At 35.5% G+C, this 21,654-nt stretch overlaps 1 protein-coding gene across 1 annotated transcript in view; it reads left to right on the plus strand.

Annotated features, from left to right (window-relative positions):
• HDAC9 (histone deacetylase 9) overlaps positions 1-21,654 on the plus strand; it is a 910,451-nt gene that overhangs the window by 473,187 nt on the left and 415,610 nt on the right. Inside the window, 4 exon segments of the mRNA XM_055314616.1 lie at positions 5,536-5,777; positions 9,908-10,058; positions 11,081-11,207; positions 13,463-13,584. Coding sequence (XP_055170591.1) covers positions 5,536-5,777; positions 9,908-10,058; positions 11,081-11,207; positions 13,463-13,584 — 642 coding nt within the window.

Below are 21,654 nucleotides of genomic sequence, written 5' to 3' on the forward strand. Positions count from 1 at the left end.
TCTTAGAAGGGGGTGAGAGGTGGTAGCAGGATTTCAGAAAAGGAGGTAACGAGGTGACTGAAATGGGTTTAAATCAAGTTCATGGAGCTGACGGAAGAAGAAGACTTGAGTTCTTCCATTTATTTCCCCAAGCCCATGGATTCTACCTGAAAAACTCTCTCCAGCTATCAAAATAACCAATGACAACGAAGTGGCAGTGAAGGTAAAATCTGTCCCCCATTGAAGGGCAAATTCCTTAGATTGCTCAAGATGGGATTGACATACAGTGCTATAGTTAGAGCAGTCTATGATGTGCTACTTATGAATTGTCGTCTACCCATCCCCAAGGCCTCTTCAGTTTCTGTTCAAGAAGGCTCACAATGAAAACTACTTACGTTAGCTGATCAGACAATCAGAGCAACATTTGTTTCTCCCCAGGTCTAGCGATTGTAGTTCATATGTCCTCTTGCCAGTGGTTGTGGACAACCATTTCCTTGGTATAAACAACTTAGTTTCCACATAAACTGGCTCTGGGCAGCATTGGTGATGCTACTACACCCTGAGTTACAGCTGCGATAACTATGAATATTAACTGAGATAAATATGGTCCTAGTTTTTATTGCATTTTTCAGGTTTTGATTGTTTAGGTGAGTTGATGCATACAAATTGGTGGTGGGATGGTACCTATGCCAATCTTTTGTGAAAACCTCTGGTTTGCACTCTACTGCTTTGAGATCTCCTTTCAGAGGATCTGCATTAACAGTCTTCAGCCAGTTATGATAGCTGTAAATGGTCAAAATTGTGCCTTCTTAGAATTTTTCTATCCATGGGGTTTGCAAATTCTTGTTTGTAAATTAGCTGACCAAGAGCAACCAAAGATTTCTGGTTTTGAAAATAGAAAATTCTTCTTACTTACCTGTGCTATAAATAACAGTATCTAAAGTGAAGAATTAAACACTATGGCTGCTAGATTATCCTTTGAACTCTGAATTAACACTTTAAAAATATTTTAAAAATGCTTGTCAAAGAAATTAAGTTACAACTATCAACAGGGTATGTCCGTTACTTAAATAAATGTGGTTAATATACATATCTATATGATCTGATATTTTTATTTTGAAATGGGAGCTTTTTTGTTTCCATGTTCATTTAAAAGTAAAAACTATTTCTAAAACAAAATTGCATGAATTGATTAATTCATGAATTTCTTCAGAAGAAGAAATAACTGTCAAAGAAGCAGTTAAGAAAGACAGACACTGGAGAAAGAATGAACAGGGCTCTGTAAAATGATAATTAAGACTAGTTAATATATATTTGGAAATGTTCTGACTGGGCATTTGGTATTAGAATAATAATATAAATATAACATATATATGTGTTGGCATGTAGTTGAAATCTCAGACAAGCATAGTAAGTCCAAATAAAGTTATGAGGTCTTGAACTAAAGTAATTGAGATCTGTTAAGAAAACATCATTTGTTTATAACTAGTGCTACTAATAACTACAATTTGTTGCATCAACTTCTTTCTAATTTATGCACCACTGGCACCTGTTCTAAGTAATTTGTAAGGAATTTGCATGTTCCTAGACAAGAAATGTTATGAATAGAGATGATTCCATTTCCTCATTGTTAAAATTGGTGGTCAATTTTTTCTTGTAAGTTGATTATTTCTAATTATGATAATATAGCAGCTGTGGACAATGCCCTTTCTTTCACATTCTGTGCTATGAGAGTGACTATAACTTGTTGAAACTCCGCCCTGGTCTTGTGTTACTGTTATTGCTCCTGGGGAGGCTTATTAGCCTGTCACAGACGCTGTAAGAAAAATCCATCATTTCTTTTGGAATACGATGAGTCTTTGTCACCCACAATGCAATTAATGTTAAAAATAGAAAGAATGGTTATGATATGATTATGATTAGCCAGAGATGAGCTATTGTCCAAGTAATAGAACTAATCCAGCAGGCCAAAGATGACCTACACAGCACCATCAGTTTGCTGATTGCCATTTCTCTCTGAGTTTGATGAAATATTCATGCCTTCCCTCTCCTCTCTGCAAGCACTATTGATTTCTTGTATAAACGCTGCTATATTTAGTCTAGACAAATGGAATGTGGATTGCTGCTGAATAAATTGGATGAAAGGCTGGGATCTTGCTTGCCGCTTTCTCTCAGTCTTGGGCAATTATTTATAATCAAGAGCAGTTTTTGTAAGTTGAGGGTGATTTTTCACAATTTAGTGATTAGTCTCTGAACAAAGGCAAGCAGTTAGACACAATCATTTCTGTTGGGATAGCAGGTTAAGAAGTCAAATTACCCTTTGAGGTTTACAATAGCTGTTTTGGAGAGTTCTGGGACTTTTTTCACCCTTATCTTGTTTTGTAGGGAGGGGTTTTTTAGGGATTTGATGTTCACAGTTTATGGATATGAAGAATGCCAACAAGAAGAGACCCCAGGGTCTCCTGAAATTCTATATTTTGACTTTATAGGGTTAAATTCTGACCTTTGTTTATTGGGATTTCCATGCAAACACTGGGGGCTGTAGTTTGGCCTTTTTAATGCAAAAATGAAATACATTATTAACAGTCATTGCTTTTCGTTGGGACCATGCCAACTCTATAAATTAATGCTCAAAATCTCATGTTACTCCAGAGTCTTGATTGAAAGTTCTGCATCAGACACTGCAACTAAGAACTGTTAAAGGCCATCATGCTCGTCTAATCCCAAACTTGTCACAATTACTATCTCTATTTTCAGAAATATCGTTACTCTAAAGGACACCATCCACCAAACTATGGTTTATTAATAAGTTGTTTTACCATTTTCATTAAAGTGACATATGTAGTACCATCAATGCAAGCTTCTGATCAATACATTGAAAAGTGACCAGTGTTAGCAACCCAAGATTGATACCAACTCCTCTCCCACCCCACCCACAGGTGCACACCACATGCCTTGTAGGCACATGCAATTCAAGTGATAAGTAAGGACATTAATGTTTCATTTAGTATTTGCAGCCTTAACCTCTACAGATAAGATTTCTGTTAGTCTTTCTCAACGTACTGAAAATAGCTCTTAAATACACATGAAATATTAACTTTGTAGTTCCCAACCTGGAATCTGCAAATCTAAGTTACTTACAGTAGTAGTCAGAGCATTAGATGCAATTTGGAAAAATACAGAAAAGTAAGAAGGGGAAAATTATTCTTATTTCCACCCCAAATACAGCTATCTTCTGTTCTGTATCTCACCAGCCTTTGCTACAAGAATTCAAAGACTAATACAATTAAAAACCCATTAGGATATATGCTCTAAAAGGGCTGGAATTTTTGTCTTTTTTGCTTTCCTACTGAACCCAACATTTAAAATCAGGCTTTGGAATTTAAGATTCTCAATAAATGTATGTTGACTTAAGTTATATTTATTTAAAGAGTTATCATAGGGTGTATGTCACTTTTCTTACTGTTTTTTTCCTTAATGTTGTAATAGCATTCTTCGTGTTCCCATAAACATTACTTTTAATGATTATGTGCTTTTCTATTATATGGATGTGACATACTTTACTTAGACATTTCCTTGTAGTTGATGATTTCAATCAAAATAATACTTCAGTAAACAGTATGACATTGAACTATTTCTTTTCCTGTTACTATTGTCTTCTTAAGATACATTCCTAGAGTTGGCAAACTTGAATCAAATGGTAGAGTATCTAATGCCTCTTCCGACATATTCCCATTTTTTTCAGAAGTTTTAAGCCATTTGGTAGTACCACTTACAGTATATAATTATATATTTGGTCGTATGCTTACACAATGGGACATTATATACACACACATATGCATACACATGAATCATAGAGATGATATTTCATACTTAGAAAATGAATTCTTATTTTCACCTAAAATTTGCATTTCTTTACTAGTAAAGGTAAATTTAAAAATTATTTATATTCCTGTATTTTTTTTTTTCCATTTTTCTAGAAGTTTTCCTGTTTTCATTTTCTAGTATTAAATGGAAATCTCATACAATTTTAATATATTTTTTAATTTTTATTTATTTATGATAGTCACACAGATAGAGAGAGAAGCAGAGACACAGGCAGAGGGAGAAGCAGGCTCCATGCACCGGGAGCCCGACGTGGGACTCGATCCCGGGTCTCCAGGATCACACCCTGGGCCAAAGGCAGGCGCTAAACCGCTGCGCCACCCAGGGATCCCTCTCATACAATTTTATTTGCTTATTTGCTCTTAATATTTTTGCTTTGTTAGCCAAACAGTGTTGATTTATTTTCACACATAAGAAAATTCCATTTTTATATAATTAAAAAAACCCAGAGCATTTATTGAGAAATGTGCTATATGTTGTAGGTACTTGGTATGGATTATCCCACTTACGCCGTTTAACAACTCCATGTTGTTACTGCACATATACCTTACCTATGAGCTTTTGTGTTTATACTGTCCTACGAGTTATCTAATAGAAGTAGTGCTGAGAATTTTATATACATTATCTATTTTTTTAATTTAAATATCTTATAATTATTCTTATCAACTTAATTATTCTCATCCAATATTTCTTCCTCTAATGTTTTGATTTGCTTTAAGCTTCCTCACCATTTTTGTGCCTTACTCATTCTAGGACTAAGGTAACTGAAATGCAGATTATCATCTTTGAAAAAACAGAACGTGGAGACTTGGCTACTTTCACTCCATGTTTAGACTTAGTGCCATTGTTGTGGTTGATTAACTAATCTACTCACCATTTTCAACATTTTATTTTTTTAAGATTTTATTTATTTATTCATGAGAGATACAGAGAGAGAGGAGGCAGACATAGGCAGAGGGAGAAGCAGGCTCCTCGCAGGGAGCCCGATGTGGGACTCAATCCTGGGCCCTGGGATCATGCCATGAGCTGAAGGCAGATGCCTAACCGCTGAGCCACCCAGGTGTCCCCCGTTTTCAATATTTTAGTGTGCAGATTTGTCCAATAGCTCTGCAGATACATGGTTGAAAGCTTTAATTCTTAAGGAATTACTTAATTCTTGAGGAATATATCTTAGAATATATCTTCTACCTCTGACTACAAACTAACATGTTTGCAAGTATGGCAATTAAGTTGTGATAGAAGTTCTCTATTATAACCTGGCATCTTTTCCTCAATAGAGTAACATTTTTTTGTCCTAAGTTGACTTGACTTGTGTGAGTCATCCAGCAAAGTAAGTTTTATGAAGGACTTTGATATCAGGAAATAATTGGATTCATCTCTGTGGTTTTGGGGGGACTTTTTAGGGGGGATTCATTTCTTTGAAAAGAGAAATTTAGAAGATTCATGAAAAGAGTATTGCTGGGTAAAATTAGCATAGAGTCCATTTTACCAAAATTAATACACTAAAGACCTTCTAATGATCCTTGTAAAAAAATGACTACACTTGTTGACATAAAATTTGTGTGTAGGATCTAATGTCTTTTATTTTTTGTTTGTTTCAAAATCAATGTGCTAATTTCCTATCCTCTGCCGTGCCCTCCACCCTTTTTTTTTTTTCTCCTGTTTCTCTAGTGGATGTGAAGTCAGAGGTTCCTGTGGGCCTAGAGCCCATCTCACCTTTAGACTTAAGGACGGACCTCAGGATGATGATGCCTGTGGTGGATCCTGTTGTCCGTGAGAAGCAACTGCAGCAAGAATTACTTCTTATCCAGCAACAGCAGCAAATCCAGAAGCAGCTCCTGATTGCAGAGTTTCAGAAACAGCATGAGAACTTGACAAGGCAGCACCAGGCTCAGCTCCAGGAGCACATCAAGGTAGCAAATGTTTCCTTGCCTCTGACCTCTTCACTCAGGAAGCCTGCTACAGGACATGGGCATAAGAAGAGCACTTGCAGTGGTGCAGAGCGGGGTGGGGTGGGGGATGTTTCACAGCAATTAAGACATGGAAGTATGGCCTGGAGGAAATTGTGATTGTACTTTGGGTAAGTAGTAAGAATGCTGACTAAAAACCAGCTTTGCTCTTGGAGGGGCCTTTACCATTCTCCTCCATTAGTTTACAGCGTCAATTGTAGAGAATAGTAACTTTCCAACATCTGTTTAGTTTGTCTTCTACATGATTTTGTTCATTTGCCCCATCTCTTCTCCACCAAGAACCATGAACTTGGGAAGATCTGTTTTATATTTTTAAAAAATCTTCATAAACTATTTACCAGAAATGACAAAGAGAGAGCCTTCTTGTTTTGGTTTTGATTTTTAAGTGGATTTTTAAAAGTTTTTATTTAAATTCCAGTTAGTTAACATACAGTGTAATATTAGTTTCAGATGTATAGCATAGTGATTCAACAGCTCCATACAGCACCTGGTGCTCATCACAACAAGCACACTCCTTAATCCCCATCACCTATTTCACCCATCTCCCCACTCACCTCCATATAAGTAAATGTTCTGAATATATCCTAATTTTCACCATGAAGAAGTCCTCATAATGCACACATTTAAAATAATGACATAAGAAGCTCAAGAGAATTATATATGAAGAAACTGGTGCAGATATTTTAAATATTTTTTACATAAGTTTAGTAGACTGCAGATAAGAATTTAATGAAAGAATTTTGGGAGGAGTTGACAATTAGAGCCAAGTTGCATAAATTATTCTAAGAGAAATATATCCATGTCCCAGAATTTTTATGATGGACTGTTTTTTTTTGTCAAGTCATTTTAGATGTACATATGTATCTATTTCTTCTTGTATTATTGAGATAAATATCCCTTTCTCTTTATTTGTGAAGTGTCCTTCAAATTCTTGACAAAGACATTTAAAACAAAGCTATTTTGGTCTGATTAAGTAGATGTTTAGTTTGAATTTATTATGACAGTAACATAAAGCAGTGAATATTTATAATTTAATTCCATTTTTATGCATATGTCCTTCAAAATGTAAATACATGTTAATTTAATAATACAATAAATTACAAGTTCTAGACACTTGATCTATTACTCATACATCAAATACAAGCACATTTATGTCAGATTAATATAGATAACTAATCTATGTCAATATTATAAAAATTTACCACATTAATTTTAGTGTCTCAGAAGGTAAAAATGCTTCTTTTACCTTCTTCCCCCCATGTCCTTTTTTTTTTTTTTTGAAGATACTTCTTAGCCTGAAAGGCCAATTTTATCTTCTTTTCCAAAAAAAGCTTTGATATCTGATATAAAACATTATAATTTCTTCTTTACTGAACTTTACTAAAAGAACTCTTGCAATTTATTGATCTATAAGATGTCTTAAAACTAAGAGTGAGAATTTTGTGTTGGGTCTCATATGGAACCAGTAGGTCATGGCTGTATTTTGTAGAATAGGAAAGCTTCCTTTAGTTTATAGACTTATTTTTGAATGACTTTAAAGCATTATTATTTGACCCTTGAAAAAATGTTAGGAATTGATGTTTAGATTTCTTTTTCCATTCATTCTTGGTGTGTTAGGATGACAATGATGAATGAATAAAATTTATATTTTTCACCATACTTTTAAAAGTAACTGTATAGTTCATTTTGCTGTGGTACCTGATTCATGTTGCCCTGAAGAAGTTTAAATACTTCTTTTCATTTATGTTTAATACCTTTTGTAATTGTAAAGATCAATATAAAATATTTTAAAGTAATATATTTCACTTTAGTAGTAGTAGCTAGTAGGAAATTAATTGTTACTCTAGCTTAAACAAAGTAATACAGGAAGTTTACTGACATCTGGAAAATATAGGAAAAGCAGAGGCTCTTGTCAGAAAAAAAGATTCTGAGATAGCTAAAAGGAAAACTTAGGTTTTGAAATGATTTTCCAAAGTAACAAGCTGTTTTCTCAGAAACAAAGACCTGCTTTAAAATGCCTTTTAAGTTTAGGAAGCTTTTTACTTTTAAATCTTTTGTTTCATTTTACTTAACATTTTTTATGCTAAGAGTTGATGCTTTTAACATTCATTTGACTTTTATGTTTATAAGAAACAGTACGTGAAGCTTTACTAATACTAGCATTTTGAATCTTTGGCTTCTATAATCAACATCTGTTGAGTTTGATGCTATTATCCCATTTTTCTACCTAGTAAGCCGAGGCATAGAGAAATACTGAAACTTGCCCAAGACCACACAGCCAGTAGACAGTTGTTCCAAGGTTTGTAGCCTTGCCTTATCTGCCATCAAAGCTACCACATCGTCCTCCCCGTGTCCTATATCAGAACATCTGAAACTGGGTGGTTGATGTTTTGTTTCTTTCTCTTTTTTTTTTTTCAATGGCATTCTGGCAATCTTCAGTAATGAATAATAACTATGGAAATTAAATTGTGTGCTTTTCTAGATTCCTAAAATAGATTAAATTTCAATTTCATTGGGGCTTTGATTGAAGCACTAAATCAATTCCACCAATCCCTGTAGCTGTATAGAATTAATACCTAAGGCAGGATTTAAGTACAGTTATAAATTCTTTTTTACAATGGAGTATCTAAAAACATCCAATAAGGGATTGATACATCAAAGCCAAGATGCCAAAGATTTCAATATGAAGAATAACTAGAAATGCTTCTAACCTTATCCTTCTAGGAAACGTGAGGCTATCAGGTTAGCTAGCATACAGAGTTGGCTTCCTTTTGCTCCAGAGTACCTCTGTTGCTATTCCACAAACCTTTTGGTTTTTCTCTCACTTTTTCAGCATAAATTTTAGGTACCTATCTAATATAAATAGCAAATTACACCAACTTTATTAGGATAGAGATCTAAAAATAGTAATAACAAAATTAGTATGGTCCAAACTTACAAACTAAATTTCATGTGCATTCTGAACATGTGTGATGGAGATTATTTCTCTTATGTATGAGGAACCAGGGGTTTGAGTAGTTTTGTAAGGTTTCATATCTAGTAGATTTCATATCTAGTATTCTCAGAGCCTAAGTAGAACTCAAAATCTTTAATTATTCCACAGTGAGCACATTTACTATTATTTGTAGGTATCTACTTCTGCATCTGAGGATAAATGGATTTGTCAACAGAGTTATTAAGAATCCTTCATGTTCATGTTACTCGTTGTTTGGAAGTGAAGTCAAGAGATTCAGACATACTGACAGTAGTTTGGTCAAAACAAAATCACTTCCATTAGTCTCGAATTTGAACATTTTTTACAAACTGGATGAATGAACTAGGCTTCTGCTATTTTGAGAGAAAGCCTTTTACAGATGTATAGCTGACATTAATCAGAACATTCTCTGTAATGTTTTGAAAAATTTTAAAAGATTTTATTTGTTTATTGGAGAGAGAGAGAGCACAAGCAGAGGTCAGAGGGAGAAGCAGACTCCCCACTAAGCAGGAAGCCCAACTCGACTCTGGGCTTGATCCCCAGACCCCGAGATCATGACCTGAGCTGAAGGCAGATGCTTAACCAACGGAGCCAACCAGGCGCCCCAGGTTTTGAAATTTTTAACATTCATTCTGTTTCAGGTAGACTTCAGCCAAATTAACTGATTTCTCACCCTTCCTTTGGTTTATTTTTCATACCATTTCTCAGGATTGGAAATGAAGGTTTCAGTTGTTTATTTATAATTGGAGGGGCTTGGTAGAACAGACTGTTAGGCCATTCTTGCCTTTGCCTGTTGCATATATTTCAGGTGTACAAAGAGAAGCTACTCAGGGAACTAAAGAGTAGAGCAAATTTGGTAACGATTTTTGGTGGGGTGGCACAGGTAATGAAGCTACCTAAAAATTTGCTTATTGATGACTGAAGTCCATTTATGGCATTAGTTGTTTGTCTTTAGATTCAATAATTCACAAAAAAGTGAGTAAAAAATGTAAACTAAACAGAAACAAGTTCCAGAAGCTCCTAACAGTTTGATTTTGGTCAGTGATGACAATGAAGCCTAAAGAAATTGCACACTCTCATGTCTTTCTCTTCTCGCAAGTTGCAACAGGAACTTCTAGCCATAAAACAGCAACAAGAACTCCTAGAAAAGGAGCAGAAACTGGAGCAGCAGAGGCAAGAACAGGAAGTAGAGAGGCACCGCAGAGAACAGCAGCTTCCTCCTCTCAGAGGCAAAGATAGAGGACGAGAAAGTAAGAGGCACCAGGGTAAAAGATCAATCTCTTCCCTCATGTTTAGCTGATGTCATTCAGAATAAAGCCTGATAAGGAGTGAATTAAACTTATCGGGAAAAAAAAAAAAGAAAGAAAAGAAACTTGTCAAAACTGGCTGCATTTAATTAAAAGAATAAACTACGGACCCAAATACAAAGCGTTGACATTCACATCTCATCTCCCTGCGTTCAGGCTGCACAGCGCCTCAGGAAGCAAACAGAGCATTGTTTGGCAAAGATAACTGATTTTTGTTGTTTCAAACCTTAAAAACAAGGTTCCATGAAAGCAATCTAGCCATGCTGTATTGTTTTATGATAGACTTACTCCTCATTTCCTCGCTAGACCTTCCACCTGCTCAAGTAATAATTGCTCTGTAAGTCAAGCCTTGCCTCCATCTAGTTTTTGAGTACCCAGACTTTGGGAAGATTTAAGGCAGAACATTTGTTGAAAAAAACTATCCACAAGAGGGAGACAGATCCAAATAATTCCCCTGTCTGAGGTCAGTTCAAAATCAGGATGTAGCAAGGTTTAAAATCAGATGACTTGAACTGGAACTGTCAGCAATATTTACATGCTTAATGCTCAAAAGAGTTTTTTAAAACATGAGTTTTTCAAACTAGCAATTCAGGAAAGATTACTATATTGTGTTCAATCACTTCTATGGTCGTCCCCTAAGACTCTTGATTTTTAAAAGACAATGTTTCATTACTCATTTTTTTTAACCTTAAGAAAAAAATAGTATTAATTTTGAGACTCCCCATTCTGCAGAAGCAATTAAAGAAATCATCAAAGGTCCTTTGAAAATTGGCGGTTTGAGCAGTAGTTATAAAACATTACTGTGCCATTCTCAAAAGCCCGTTTAGACTCTGGTTTCTTCTTTTAGTAGGAAGCTTCCTATACAGTGACCAGTGGTATTGCTTCTTAATTTTTGCTAAATGCTCCAGAGGCATGAAAGAACAGAGCCCCAAATCAACATCTGTGTCTGTATGCGTGTGTTTCAGGGGCAGTGGCAAGTACAGAAGTAAAGCAGAAGCTTCAAGAATTCCTGTTGAGTAAATCAGCAACAAAAGACACTCCTACCAATGGAAAAAATCATTCCGTGAGCCGCCATCCCAAGCTCTGGTACACGTATGTTCAGTGTTTGGCCTTTTTTGTTCCCCGGGGGGGTCAAGAACATAGATTCTGTATTCAGCCAGCCTGGGCACAGACCTGGTGTCTGCCAGTTCTCAGCTATGTGGCTGTGGACAGGCTCCTTGAATTCTCATCCTTCTCTTTGAAAAGATTATAATGATAGTACCTGCCCCTAGGGTTGCTGGAAAGGTCCTGTGAAATAATGTGGTAAAGCATGCAACAGAGAGCAGTGCTTAATAAATGTTATTAGCAAGTACCATCTCGAGGGCATGGAAGTAGATAGGTTTTTTGGTGAATGAATAACAGAAATGTGGGGTGGGGCATAGAAATTAGTTCCTATTTTGCGTTTTTCTATTCTCAGATGGTGCATCTGATATCTTTACAATAATTTCTGAAGATTTGGCAGGTTGAGACTTTATTTTACTTGGCTCGATAGAAGGTGGAGATCTGAGCTATTTTTAAAAGACCAGAAGCTTTTCGACTTAAAAAAAAAAAAAAAAAAAAGGCAGGAAGACAAGGGAGGGAAGGGAAAGAGCATGAAGGCAAGAAAGTAAAGCTAAGTCTTCAGGGACAAGTTTACCCCTGACCATCTGACTTCATTTCTTGCTACACTATGAGCCGAGCACACTGACTTCTCACACACAGGCTGACAACATAATACACAATACGATTACAGAAGTACAGAACCATGTTTCCCCAGGCCCAGTGAAGAGAACTATGAGATACACAGTTCTCCTCTCTGGAAAATATGAAGGATACCGTGTTTTTAAAAATTCGGACAAACCCTCATAGGCAAATATTTGGATAACAGACTAATAGATAAGTTTCGATTCTCTGATATTATACATTTACTGAATGACCATTAGATTTTACACTTAACTGTTTTTTCATTCCTCATATCATCCAGGATAAGAGAATAAATACTTGATTACTCTATATTGAAGTTGTAAGCATCCCAGGAATTCTATTTGAAGAGTTATTTTACTTCTAATTCTATTTTATAAGTATCTGCCCTTCTCAGCATCCATTGAAAAAGGGTAACTGAGGCAGATTCCAGTTATATAAGTACTTTTAAAATGTTTATGTAATTTCTATCAGGCATGTCAGTTGGCTTGAGAAGCCAGTCCCTGAAGAAAATGTTCAGATGTTCAGTTACCATCACAAAATATTTAGAAACAAATACCATTACTTAAAACCGCACACATAATTTATAACTGATTTGTATTCCTTCTCGGTTAAAGCTCATTTTAAGAAGAGACAATACCTTTTTTAAGTGGGAAACAACTATATGCAAACAATGTGTCAGCTGGAAGTTCTTTAGCTGTCCCCTTGGGTATATTAAACATGACTGTCAAATGTTACTTAGCAATCCTTTATTGTACTGAATTGAACTTCAGTAGGGGCCAACTCCAAACACTATAAATCATTCGTTTATGGAATCTGAACTTAATACCTTTTTGCCAGTTAGGGCTAGATGAAGTGCCCTTAAACCATTTTTTGAGAATGTGTAATTCAAATAAATGATACTGGTAGAATCATCATCATGGTGGTGATCCCATGCCCTATGCATTGTTTTCTTTGTGTATCATAATTATGGGCGTCCATATCCACTGGATAATTTGCGTTCAGCCCTGAAAACTCTTCCTTGGTAATATAGCTGCCTCTCTTTCACTATATTTATGCAGGGAATAGAAACTATTTTTAAAAATCAGTTTCATGTTGAAGAAATATGTGAGTGCCAGCCTTTAGCTTAGAAGTGCTATGGAAGTCAGGAGATCTGAGGCTGTTGACACTATCACTATAATAGAAAAGCCACCCTCTTATACTTGTATTTATTACCTAGCAATTTTTGAAAATGAAGTCCCTTCTACTTTTACTTTGACTATTCTATATTACTGACTAAAAAGGATTAGGATGATGACTTTTTCACTAGTATGATGCTTAAGAAAGCCTACATGGTCATCTCAGATGATCAAAACTCAGGCTCTTGGTGAATTCTCTTTTAGTGAATTAGCAAACTTCTATATAAGTATGTGACCAGATACAACAGTGGTCATTCTTGGGAATCATACAACATTCTGTAACATACCGCTAAAATGAACTTGGTTATATGAGGCTATGGTTTGTACACACTAAAAAGAAAGAACATAAACACAGCTGAGACACGTGTACAGCATGTGCAACTGATTATTGCTGACCCACACACAGTAAAAACTCCAGAGCAAATGGTGAACCCTCTTTTTCTTTTGTAGGGCTGCCCACCACACGTCACTGGATCAAAGCTCTCCACCCCTGAGTGGGACATCTCCGTCCTACAAATACACATTACCAGGAGCACAGGATGCAAAGGATGATTTCCCCCTTCGAAAAACTGGTAAGTTGGTTTAGCAAGACTCCACTTGCTCTTCCATAATGTACCTGTAGTTTCATTTTGCCATGCCTCTAGAGGAAAGTCAAAGGATTTGCATCAGAGCTATTGTGCCCTCTCCACCCCTGTCCTTAGCATAAGCATATATGTGCATGCGCCACGTACACATGCCAGTTTCAACATCAGTTGATTCAGGATATAATCGGGTACCTTTTTTAATTTAAAAGTTCATCATATTTGGATTTTAGACAAATTATTATCTTATTAGCAATAAATTTTCCAATTACAGAAAACAGAAATTCGATTTCTCAGAAAATTTAAATTGTCTCCACTAATGAGGACCTCTGTAATTTCTTCCTTTTATCTAAATTTTTCTTGAGCTTCAACCATTCACTTCAGAAATGGGAATAATAAACTTTCTTTCCTCAGACATTTTAAAACCTGTAACTTTTAATTGTTTAAGTAGTGAAAACAGATAAAACCAAAGCTACCTTTTGAGTAAGTGACTTGCCTAATGTCTCACAGATTACAGGAGATCTCAGAGTGATGCTTTGTACCTAATAATCTCATGCAATTATATAAAAATCTGCTTACGGGAACTGGGACAATGAAGCTTCTATTTGTGGAGTTTAGTAAACCGCCTTCTGGCTCTTAAGGCTAGTATTTGTTTGCTCATCTCCTTTTTCAGCCCTCTGATATGTGCATATTTAATGTGTTATGTGCTCTTACCTCTGTAATAAATATATTTAAACTTTAGCTAGATATGAGCATGAATATCATTTTGTGTATGTTCTGTTCTAAATCCTCTGTTTTCCAAATACAGTTTTTAGAGAAAGTTGTAGATTTTAAAATCTTTGTATCCAGAATTGATCTGAAAAGGTACTCAGAGAAGATAGTTTGGTTCACTGTATTTTACTCAGGTCTACTTAAGAAGGATAGATCTATATAACTTGTATTTGAAATCTACAGAGCAAAAATGATTTCCAATAGTTTTATTCATTTTCCCAAGCAATTTTGAGTCATTAAAATGAATATAGATTGTAAAAATGCACGCTATAGCTATTGTCTGTCATAATTTACCTATAGCATAATGAAGATTTAAAAATAAAATCCGTCATAAGAACTTATCACCAACCCTCTTTCGTACAAGCACTGGGGTAGGATGGTGAAGTATTGCAAAGAAATCCATGCCTTTTTATTTTAATAGCCCGAGGAGTTTTGCATTTCTACTCTAAGACAATAGGTATAGTAAAATACTTCAAGAGATTAAATACCCCAGAAGGCTATGCAAAGGGGAGAATGAGATTTATGTATTGCATAAGAACTTCACACTGTTATGTACAAATCAGATTGCCTTCCACATAAATAAACTTATCTGGGATAAAAGGAAGAAAGCAAAGAATGAGCTTCCATGTTATTTCTGAAACACAGAGTATAGTTTATGAAAATTGATCCATAAAGGGCATGAGTTTTAGAATGTGCAGACTTTGATCTGCTGTCTTGACATTGAGTTGCGCCAATGGCATGTGTAGGAACTATTGACAGAGATTATGTGAATATTGCCTCAGGTCTCAGGGCAGTGACTGGCATTCAAGAGCCCAAGGAGTCACTAAAAGGAAAGAAAACATAAGTCCCCCTATGGCAGGAGGTTACTGATGAGTGATATAGTTACATTCATGGAGAAAGACTTCTACCCTGCTGTGCACACAGCCTTTGAATATATTCTTACCCCTGGGAGACGAAAACTGACTGCAGAACTGACACTGCCTTTGAAAAGAAGTGGCGTTTGGAACCAGTAAGGCATCCAGAAAGAAAATCTGATCTTTTTCAATACTGAAGAACAAGTACTGAAAACCCATACTTTGTGTCCCAGTTTCCATGAGAACAGTTTAGGATTTTTTTCTCTGTGAGGAATGACTAGCAAGCTGTTAATTTATTCTTGTAAAAATTCTCAGTCCACAACAGAATTCAAAGAGAAATGTTGCTCATTATATATGTTACCACATTTTATTCAAATCTGTACTAATATGAGAGACATTTTCTCTGTTGGTGTGATATATAATAATAGTGAAAAGATGCAGCCCTTGTGTTTTCTAGTGTTATATTTTCTGTATTTGCCTAGTATTTTAAGTTTATTCTTTTAATAAAATTGAAAATCTGAAGCATCGGGCCATTGATTAATACAAACAAACTTTTTAAAGCACTATACCAGTGAAGTTCTTGAACAGCCATTAATACTTTGTATGAGGGTTTCAAAATATTTCTTAGTTCAATTCCTATCATCAAAGAAAAGTATGATATAATTAAGTACAGATGTTTTGTACACATTATCTAAAGTACTTAAGAGATGCCCTTCACTAATTACAAATATGGAGAACAGAACTCTTCTAACTTTTATCAATGTGATCCATTTGGTGTATTCCCAGTCCACTGTGAGAAACTTTAGACATATCTTTGCAGTAAATAGAAGAGCATTGAAATATTTAGTGTGATTCAAGTGATAATTTTTACTTCAACATTTCTTATATGTTTGTTATTTAATAGTTATTACAAAATAGTAAACAAAGTATTATCGTAATTACAATTAAACATATGTAATGATTGGGGAAACTAAGATAATTTTTGCATAAAGCTCTATTATATTAAATGAAATCTAGAGTAGTGGCATTGATCACATAGTGTAAATACCAGGACAGCTATAATAGAGTCAAGCTTTTCTACTGGGGCCTGTGATTATCACCCTCTATGGTCTACTTAAATTTCACTGAATTCAATTTTAGATTTAAAAGAAGTTGTTAAATGAGTGGATCTCTTTGGATCTCTCTTTGGATCTGCATATGATACTGAATACTTCCAATTTCTTTTTAACCTACATCAGGACTGAATTGCCAATCTATATTAGCAAGATTTAAGGGGATAAAGCTGGAATTGGAATAAGAAAAATTTTAATGACCTTAAAATGATTAAAGTGGCCCCAAGGGTATCCCTTAAACAGTGAGCACAATTTGGAACCTCTTTTGACCTCCTAGGACCCAGCCAGACGGTGATAACCTAGAAACAGTCAACCATAGAAAGCTCATTTGTCTGCGGAGATCTGACCTTTGTCATGCAAAGTGGACCTTTACTTCCTTTCCCTTAGGAGAATGATGGTTGCTCCTAAAATCTGGGCATTTAGGAAATATCAGAATAATGCAACTAGGTGGCTCTAATCAGGCCCATTCCTAATTCACTTTTCTTTTAAATGTAGGAATTGAGAGTCTTTTGCTCCTTTGACAACAATGAACATTGAAGGATTTCATAATTAGTTGTGAAGTTGAGAATGAAATCATTGTTTTCAATTTTTATATTTATCGCCCACACTTAAAATAGCACTTCCTTTTAGAATTACCTTCTGTGATTCTTTTTGTTCCACAACACAAGGATTTGTTGATACTGAAATTTGTAGTATTTTATTGAACTTCATGTTTTGGCTGCAAATTATATTATACTGTAGTAGGTGACTTTTCCCCCCTAATATAGTACATTTCTAGACTGATAATAAACTATAAAATAGAGAAAGAAAGCGTCTGGATCCAAGCACTTTTGAAATAGTACATATTTCTCTCAAAGTACTGCTATATGTGGTGACTTTGAATTGACCTTCAGAATCATTTGAATTGGATTCTATTCCAGTGAGTGTGTACGTATGTTTCATAAAATATAGTAAAAAAATTCTAGAGGTTTTATGCTCCATTATATTATTGGGGTCTTACCCAGTGAACTTTGCCTTTCTTTGAATGTTATAGTCTTTCCATTTAATACTTTTGAACAAAGTGAACTGGCTGGCTAGATTAACCTCTTAAAGTGTGCAAGCCATTATAAAGCTTGGCGTGGACTGTTCCAGCCCCGCTGAAATACTCATTTTAATGGTCAGCAACACAAGAGTAAGACTCAAATATGGAAGGGGTCCAAACATAAGTTAAGGTTTTGGAAGGCCAGTGTCATTTTCCACACTGAGTAAATTGGAAAGAAGGCAAAGATGAGATATACAGCTTTATAAATCTCCCTCAGAATAGTAGTGAGAAGTTATGTGGTACCTTGGTGACCTATTCAAGTTATTATAATCCAGAATTAATACAAGAAGGATTTTTTAATCTTAGGTCCTAAAATCTCTCTTTCTCCTGTGTTTTTCTCATGATACGCAAACATATACTCATGTGCACACATGGACGTGCACCCACATTTCTGCCCAGATAGTACTAAAAGAGTGCTTATGCTTGTAAAAATACCACTCAGAATCTTATTCCAGATTAACAAAAACTGGAGGGTTCTTATCTATTTTAGTACTCTTAGTTCCATTGTAGCAGTCATTCTTGCTTTAAATTACTAGAATATTCTTTTCGTGATAATGTTACAAAGTTTTCCCAGAATCGAGAAGCAATGTGGCATAGTAACACCAGGCTTTGAATCCACCTACCAGTTCGAAATCTGGATCCTCATTTTAGGAAATTTACTTAACCTCTTGGCCCATGACTCTGTCATCTGTAAAATAGGAATAATTATTGCACTTGGTTCATACAGTTAGTTTAGGAATTCAGTTAAGTATTGTGTGTAATGAGCTGAGGATCATACCTAGAATTTAGGGAGTGCGTAGTTAATTTTATGTTGAGGAATTCATCTTCATTTATTTTTATCAAGTTAAAACTGCATATCTTACTCTTGTGGGAAGTCTTTTTAAGGTCTAACATTCTGCTACATTTTTATTGATTTCACAAACAACTGAGGAGAAAGTGACAAACAGTCTTTTTAAGCTATGTGAAACTTTTAGTACTAATGTCAACATTGGAATAAAGGGTTTTGCCAGTTTTGTATTTCCCTGGCATTTCAGAGCGAAATGTGGTGTCTAAAAATAGTAGCAGACTTGTTTCTGTCACCTAACATAGGAAGAACACTAATTGATACTTTATGCTCACGGGGGCTAAATTGAGTTTTAATTTCTGCCCTTTGACTTGACTTTTAAATTATTAGATTTTAATTTTTAGAACAGTTTTAGATTCACACACACACACACACACACACACACAAAACTGAGCAGATAGTATACAGACAGGGCTTCCATATCATTCTCCACACCCTCTCCCCCTACTGGCTCTGCTCTTACTTACATGTTGCATGAGTATGGTACATTTGGTATAATTTATGAACCACTAGATACATTATTATTAGTGTAGTACCTAACTTACATTAAGGTTTACTCTTAGTGTTATAAAATTCTATAGATTTTGACACATGCATAATGTCATATCATGTATCCATCATGACAATATAATAAAGAAGAGGTTCACTGCCCTCAAAATCCTCTCCGCTCCATGGATTCATCCCTCCCCCTGACCAGCCTCTGATAACCACTGGTGTCTCTACTGTCTCTATAGTCTTGCCTTCTGTAGCATGTCACATACTTGGAATCATACTGTATAATGTATTTAGCCTTCCAGACTGGATTCTTTCACTTGGCAATATGCATTTGAGATTTCTCCATGTCTTTTTTGTGGCTTGAAAGCTCTTTTTTTTTTTTTTTTAAGATTTAGTTATTTATTCATGAGAGACACAGAGGGAGAGGCAGAGACATGGGCAGAAGGAGAAGCATGCTCCATGCAGGGAGCCTAATGTAGGACTTGATCCCGTGACTCCAGGATCGTGCCCTGGGCTGAAGGCAGAAGCTCAACCGCTGAGCCACCCAGGTGTCCCAAGCTCATTTCTTTTTATTGCTAAGTAATACTGTATTATAAAAGGAACCACAATGTGTTCATCATCTACCTATTGAAAGACATCCTTGTTCCTTCCAAGTTTTAGGAGTTATGAATAAATCTATTGTAAATATTCCCATGTATGTTTTGCATAGATACAAGTTTTGAACTGAATTAGGTTAATACATAGGAGTGTGATAGCTGGATCTTTTGATAAAATTGTTTAGTTTTGTAAGAAACTGCCAAACTATCTTCCAAAGTGGCTGTACAATTTTGAACACCCACCAGCAGTGAATCAGAGTTCTTGTTGCTACACATACTCACCAGCACTTGGTATTTTCAGTTTCAGTTTTTTTTTTTTTTTTTTTTTTTTTTTGATTTTGAACATTCTAATAGGTATATAATGGTTTCCCATTTTGGTTTTAAGGTGTAACTTCCTAGTATTATCATGGTGTATTTTTCTCCACTCCTTTACTTTTAATCTTTATTTTTTATCTTTTTAAAGATTTTTATTTATTTATTTGAGAGAGAGAGAGAGAGAAAGAGCAAGCACGAGCAGGTGAGAGGCAGAGGGTGAGACAGAAGCCCCACTGTGCATGCAGTGAACCAGACCTGGGGCTTGATCCCAGGTCTCTGGGATCATGACCTGAACTAAAGACAGACATTTAACCCACTGAGCCACCCTATCTGTGTCTTTTTTATTTTTATTTTTTTAAAGATTTATTTATTTATTTATGATAGACATAGAGAGAAGAGAGAGAGAGAGGCAGAGACACAGGAGGAGGGAGAAGCAGGCTCCATGCCGAGAGCCCGACACGGGACTCAATCACGGGTCTCCAGGATCGCGCCCTGGGCCAAAGGCAGGCGCTAAATCGCTGAGCCACCCAGGGATCCCCTCTGTGTCTTTATTTTTAAAATAGTTTTCTTATAGGCAACATATACTTGGGTCTTTTTTGAAAATCCACTCTGACAGTCTCTTTTAATAAGTGTATTTGACCATTCACATCTAAAATGGTGATTGATATTGTTAGATTATTACCACCACGTGTGTAACTGTTTTCTAATCATTGTGGTTACTCTTTATTGTTATCATTTTTTTATTTCCCTTCTTTTTCTAGCCTCTTTGGACTTAATTAACCATTGTATGATTCCATGTTCTCTATCATTTTAGAGATAGGTATCATTTTAGGTATCATTTGTACCTCTTTAAAACTTTTTTATTTTGTGGTTTCCTTAGAGTCTGAAGTACATATTTGTGGCTGAGCTGCATCTACTTTCAAATAATACTGTAGTGCTTTATCAGCATAGGTGCCTTCCAACAGCGCATTCTGAGTTCCTCCCACCCACCCTTTATCATATTGCTGTCATTCACCTCCTTTTTCTGTAAGCTAAAATCACCCAATACATTGTTAATATTATTATTTTGAATAGTTTATTAGATCAATTAAAATAAGAATACTAAAATACTTTATTTTTACTTCATTTCCTTTACATAAATAGAAGTTTCTGAACTATATCCTTTTCTTTCTTTTTGAAGATCTTCTTTTATTATTTCTTGCAAGGCAAATATACTGGCAACAAATTCCCTTAGTCTTTGTTTGTCTGAGAAAGATTTTATTGAATACGGAATTCTAAGTTGCTGGATTTTTTATTGCAACATTTGATTTTATTTTTTATTATTTTTTTAATTTTTATTTATTTATGATAGTCACACACAGAGAGAGAGAGAGAGAGAGGGAGAGAGAGAGAGGCAGAGACATAGGCAGAGGGAGAAGCAGGCTCCATGCACTGGGCGCCCGACATGGGATTCGATCCCGGGTCTCCAGGATCGTGCCCTGGGCCAAAGGCAGGCGCCAAACTGCTGCGCCACCCAGGGATCCCTATTGCAACATTTGAAACCTGTCACTACACTCTGCTTGCTTGCATCATTTCTGACAAGAAATCTTGTATAATTCTTATCCTGGTTACTCTATAGGCAAGTTGCTTTCTAATATCCTCTGGTTTCTTTGAAGATAGCCTTTTTGTCTTTGGTTTTCTGCAGTTCAAATATGATTTATGTAGGTGTTTAACCTTTGGTATTTATATTGCTTCATGTTCCCTGGGATTCCTATACCTGTGCATTTTAGCCATTATTTTTATATTTTTCTGTTCCTTTCCTTCTTGTTATTTTAAGATCCCCATTACAGATATATTCCATCTTTTGTAATTGTCCCAGAGTTCTAGTATATTGTGTTCTTTTTTTCTCTTTGCCTTTCAGCTTAGGAAGTGTCTATTGACATGTCTTCAAGATCACTGATTCTTTCCTTAGCCACATCCAGTCCACAGATGAGCCCATCACAGCATTCTTCAT

Source organism: Nyctereutes procyonoides, unplaced genomic scaffold, assembly GCF_905146905.1.
Source record: "Nyctereutes procyonoides isolate TBG_1078 unplaced genomic scaffold, NYPRO_anot_genome, whole genome shotgun sequence".
Lineage (NCBI taxonomy): Eukaryota > Metazoa > Chordata > Mammalia > Carnivora > Canidae > Nyctereutes > Nyctereutes procyonoides.